Source organism: Pyrus communis, chromosome 10, assembly GCF_963583255.1.
Source record: "Pyrus communis chromosome 10, drPyrComm1.1, whole genome shotgun sequence".
Taxonomy (NCBI): Eukaryota; Viridiplantae; Streptophyta; class Magnoliopsida; order Rosales; family Rosaceae; genus Pyrus; species Pyrus communis.
In genome coordinates this window covers 14,230,454-14,235,365 of record NC_084812.1, presented here as the reverse complement: position 1 = coordinate 14,235,365, position 4,912 = coordinate 14,230,454, and the positions used below count along the sequence as shown (strand labels likewise).

Genomic DNA, 4,912 nt, shown 5'->3' with positions numbered 1-4,912 from the left:
TTTAACCTTAAATTTGACACTCCAATAAAATTATTTTAAAAAAAAATATTATCTACACTAATGTGGTTCACAATGGTTTAGATCTCACAATGGGCTAGTAATAATGTGGAGAGGGAAAATGGGTGAGCTTAATCTCATAATGGCCCAGTAATAATGTAATTCAAATTCGCATTTGGCGATAACCAATCTTAATACCTCTCACATTCCAATAAAATTGTTAAATGCTACTTTATTTCATCCTTAAATAGATACTAACTTGTTGGAATCGAAGGCGAGATTTAGTAAGCCCGAGAATAGCAGAAGAGAGATTTGTGAGAAAGATGTGAGAAAGAAACGGAAAGCAAAAGAAAAATCGAGAACACAATCCAAATAGAGGATCCATCGATGATAGACGAGTGGAAGCAATGGGCAAAAGTGGCATTTCGCTTCCCCCAAAAACCAAAGAGAAGAATAACCGGAGGAAAACGCCAGGGGCAAAATCGTCTGCCCACTGGTCATCCATAGTACCACTTCACTAAGTTTTAGTACATAGAGATATGTTGTGGCATGTGAAGATGGCAAAGTACTTAATAGTTTAGACTGCTGGTAGTTTAGCTTTATACTTATTAGATCAGCTTTATACTTAATAGTTATGAAAAATTATTATCATATTTAGACTACTGCCAAAATAATAAATTATTTTCTCAATTTAATTATGACCATTTATTTTTTGTACTACTAAATAGTTTGGACTGTTGAAGAAAAATTTATGTGGTAAGGCAATACTTGTCATGGTAACTTTAAAATTGGAGGATATGGCCGCTTAGTACTACATTTTGGCAGTATTTATTTTCATTTGTAAGTGATATATCTTAAATTCGATTCTCGTTAAAGGAAAATTTCAAAAACAAATTATTTTTATCCCATTGTGAAGCTAATCTCCGTTTATTCTTCGTAGTATAAATAATATCATTGTTGGAAAAAAAAATGGAGGATATTAGATATTGGTTTGGGCCAAAGCATTGCAAACCTGAAAGAAATCCAAGCTGTTATCCAACGACCTCCATAAATCCAAAATATAGGCCCATTGGGGCTATTGAGCCCTGCCCAACCACCGAATCGAAGAGAAGACAAAACCGAGAAAATGTAACGTACGTGCAGGCCCCACACAACATAAAACCCGGATGACGTGTCGACAGACGGGGATTCCACTGCTGCCAGACAAGCAGGCGCCCTGGTCCAGCTGAGAGGCGCGTGGAGTAAATCCCCAGCGAAAGACTGGCCGACCCGCCAATTGGAGCGTGAAGAACACGCGCAATGGTTTTTAAGCGGCCCGAGAAGCGGAAGAGAAAGTTGGTCTGAAAACTTCGGCCTGCGGACACTGAAAAAGTCTGAAACAAAGAGGCAGGGATTGTCAGTGACTCAGTGCTCTCTCTGACAACCCGCTTTAAACAAAACAAAGCAAATATATTTGTATACATATAATATATATAAAGATTTCATTCACTCGGTTCATCAAATTTGTGTTGAAAATTTGAGAATCGAGTTAGGAACTGAATTGGGTTTTTGTCTGTGAATCTGTTGAATGTGTTTGTGAAGATGGAGGATGGAATTGTGAGGAGAGCGAAAGAGGAGAGAGAAGAGGTGAAACTTGGACTTGGTATTGGGGTTGGTTGTAACTATGGTGGTCAGAACGGGAAGAAGAAGAAGATGAAGTGTGGTGGCGGTGGTGGCGGCGGCTGTGGTGGTGGGTTTACGGCTGCGCAGCTGCATGAGCTGGAGGAACAAGCGCTTATCTATAAGCACTTAGCTGCCGGGGTACCAGTGCCGGTTCAGCTTTTGGTTCCAATATGGAACAGTGTGGCTGCCTCTTTTGGCTCCTCAAATGCTGCTGCTATCTATCAGCACTTCCCCACCTGTAAGTCAAATTCTTGCCTTTTCCTTGATGGGATTTCATTTTTTTTACTGAATTGTCTATTTGTTTTGTGGTTATTTTGTTTGCTTTGTGGTGGTTGTTATGAGAAATTTGAACTGGGTTCTAATATTTTTGTTTCATTCACTATCGGGAAACTGGCTAAAATGATCGGAAATCAAATCTCAATTGCAATATCGACAACATATCCATTAAATATTGAAAACATAACGATTAAAAGATTGACAGGCTTTTCTGTTAGTTTTACTGCAAAATGTTTTTCCCTCCTTGAAGGTGGTTCTGTGTATTGGAATTCGAATCTATCACTTCATCCACCGATAGGCGTAGCCAGGATTTTCAAATAATGGGGCCATAATATCAACCAAAAAGCTTCATAGGGCCATTTTGTTGAGCACCTAGTACGCACTTATCAACATATGCTGGAAGTTTATGCCAAAATATGTCGACATCTACTATTACTTGTAGAGGCTTGTTGAGGGTGGATGTAGGGTACTGTGGAGTAATGTTGAAGACTACCAAGGTTTTTCAACTAAAATATTTCATACGAGAAGAGAGAAAACGAAGATAAATATGATAAAAGAAAATAGAAGTAGCAAGAGCATGTTGTAATTTAGTTTGCCTTAGCTATTTATAGGGGTCAAGGACACTACACAAACAAATATACATGGGGTTTTTGAAGTTACTGCGGTCAAGGACAACCAATGACCCCATGCTGGCTCCGCCACTGCTGATGGATAATGTGTTTTGTTGACATGGTTTTGTGGAAATGAGTTTAAATATTTTCGATTATTGTCATATGAAGTATTTGTTTCTGTGAACTTCCCTCCCAAAGATGGTTTTGTTCTGTGTATTACAATTCAAATTTTTTGCTTGGACCAGTAATTCGAGGCATCGCTTCATACATTGACAATGCGAGTTTGTTGACAGGGTTCATGGAATTGAACTTGAAAATAATAAGAACTATGTCATGTGAAATGATTGTTTCTGTGAACTTATATCAATTAATCTGATTTTTGAGAAGGATTTTTCTCAGTTGATTGGTTTTTTTGCTTATTTGGATTGGTTGTTTCAGTTATAGGATTCAATCCTGTGGGGGGCTTTGACTATCGAAGTAAAATGGATCCTGAGCTGGGAAGGTGCAGAAGAACAGATGGAAAGAAATGGAGGTGTAGTAAGAGTGTAGTTCCTGGTCAGAAATACTGTCAGCAACACATGCACAGAGGCTGCCAGCGTTCAAGAAAGCATGTGGAAACTTCTGAAACCTCTTCTCCTTCCAGCGCAAAACAACCCAAGAATTCAGATGCTGAGTTGTGCAGTTCAAAGACAAACGTTCAGATTTCCACTCCGAATGGCCTTCATCTTAAGGCCCAATCCTCGGATAATATTGGTGTCAGCCAAGGTACAACCACTGCCTCCAATGGCTATCAAGAATGTAAGACGAACATCCGATCTGTTAGAACTACATCCGTTGCCATGATACCTGCCAATAGAACTGCTACATCCCCTGCTTCTGCAGTCACTATTGCGCATGCTGGACCAACTGCTGCCACCAACAGCAGTAGCAACAAAAATAGCATCAGCATTGGTGTAAAAGACTATAGTAGCAGCCATGCTGGTGACAATTGCATGATCAGAGGAAGCAGCCTCAACAGAAATAGCACCATTGTTGGTAGTACTATATCACCAGGATTGGGCTTCTCCCCAAAGAGCGTTCTTCAGGGTAGACAAATGAGTAAGATCAAACCATTGCGCTAAAGCATGTTTTTATTCTCACCTGCTATATATATGTGTGTGTATGTATTAATAAGGATAACTGTTGGTTTTGAGAAACTTTCTACACAACAATGTTTGAGTTTGGTTTAGATGCGACTTCTTAACAAAAGAGGCCAACAGTGCGCCAGAATTGAAATCACGTAGGCAAATTATGTCCTGTAAAAAGGATGACAAAATGGTTTTAGTTACTAAAATACTTCTCTAGGTTTTCCTTCTAATCAACTGGAGTATCTGTGTATTTATTTCAGTTTTCTACTGTTTTCAGCTTTTCTAATTTCCAATGGCGTATGCTTCAACAATAGTAGCGGGACAGAGCTTGAACCAAGGAGGTGTAGGAGAACGGATGGAAAGAAGTGGCGCTGCAGAAGGGATGTTCTTCCTGACCAGAAGTATTGTGGTCTGCATGTCCACAGAGGAGCAAAGAGGCAAACGAAAGACTCCCAGCCAATAGGTGTTCCTTCTAGTTCAGCTGCTTCCATGAACACCGCTCAGATCTCTCAGACGATATCCACTACCACAAAAACTGATCGTGCAATCCCCAATACAAATCTCAGCATGTCCATCCCAGCAAGGCCCCCACCGATGCAAAATGATGAAAAAAGCAATTCCAGCGGCGATAGTGACACAACCATTACAGACACCAGCCTTGCTGCTTACGAGGGTAGTTATGTTTCTTCATAAATAGCTACACTTTCCATGATTCTGAAGTATCCGAAATTTTGAATTCTGTGTTTCTGCCGCAACCAGTATCCTCAGGAAAATATCAACAGAAGAAAAAGGAAGTCTCTCTGTAGGGCATAAGAAATACTGTGTTCTGAGAGGAAAATAGTAATTCAGATTTCGTGGCATCTGATCGTTTTTTCTCCTCCGAAGAAAGATATGAAAGTGTATTTCTTGTTAGTTTTCGGAGACCGCAAATGTGGGTTGATTTGCATGTAATTTGTCCATCGAAAGGTCGACCTTCTCTCTTGTAATCTTGTACAATGTATGCCAAATCAATGTTTTGTTATGATGTTTCTTAACTTTGTATTAGCATATAGATGAGCAGCCTGCCAACTCAGATAAACATGCTTTCAAGTGCCATTGAAACATCAAAAAACCACTTTATGTTAAAAGGGCTTTTATCATAAACACTTCGAAATTTTATGAAACGCTTATAATAGTGTTTGACAGATAAGGTTAAAAAGGGTTTTTGGGTAGTTACAAGGAAAGTACTTGGATTTTTGT

General features: G+C 39.4%; 1 protein-coding gene across 1 annotated transcript; it reads left to right on the top strand.

Annotated features, from left to right (window-relative positions):
* Window positions 1–1,360: 1,360 nt before the first annotated feature.
* Window positions 1,361–4,671, top strand: LOC137748811 (growth-regulating factor 9). Its single transcript, XM_068489000.1, has 3 exons — window positions 1,361–1,897; window positions 2,985–3,644; window positions 3,951–4,671. The coding sequence occupies exons 1-3, from the start codon at window positions 1,579–1,581 to the stop codon at window positions 4,364–4,366; spliced, it is 1,395 nt and encodes a 464-aa protein (XP_068345101.1). The 5' UTR covers window positions 1,361–1,578; the 3' UTR covers window positions 4,367–4,671.
* The last annotated feature ends 241 nt before the right edge of the window (window positions 4,672–4,912 follow it).

What these genes read in the sequence shown, in the direction of transcription:
- LOC137748811 (XM_068489000.1), top strand. Translation starts at nt 1,579, where the DNA reads ATGGAGGATGGAATTGTGAGGAGAGCGAAAGAGGAGAGAGAAGAGGTG. An exon ending in CTATCAGCACTTCCCCACCT is followed by an intron (nt 1,898 to 2,984) that starts GTAAGTCAAATT and finishes TGGTTGTTTCAG; the next exon opens with TTATAGGATTCAATCCTGTG. An exon ending in TCTTCAGGGTAGACAAATGA is followed by an intron (nt 3,645 to 3,950) that starts GTAAGATCAAAC and finishes TACTGTTTTCAG; the next exon opens with CTTTTCTAATTTCCAATGGC.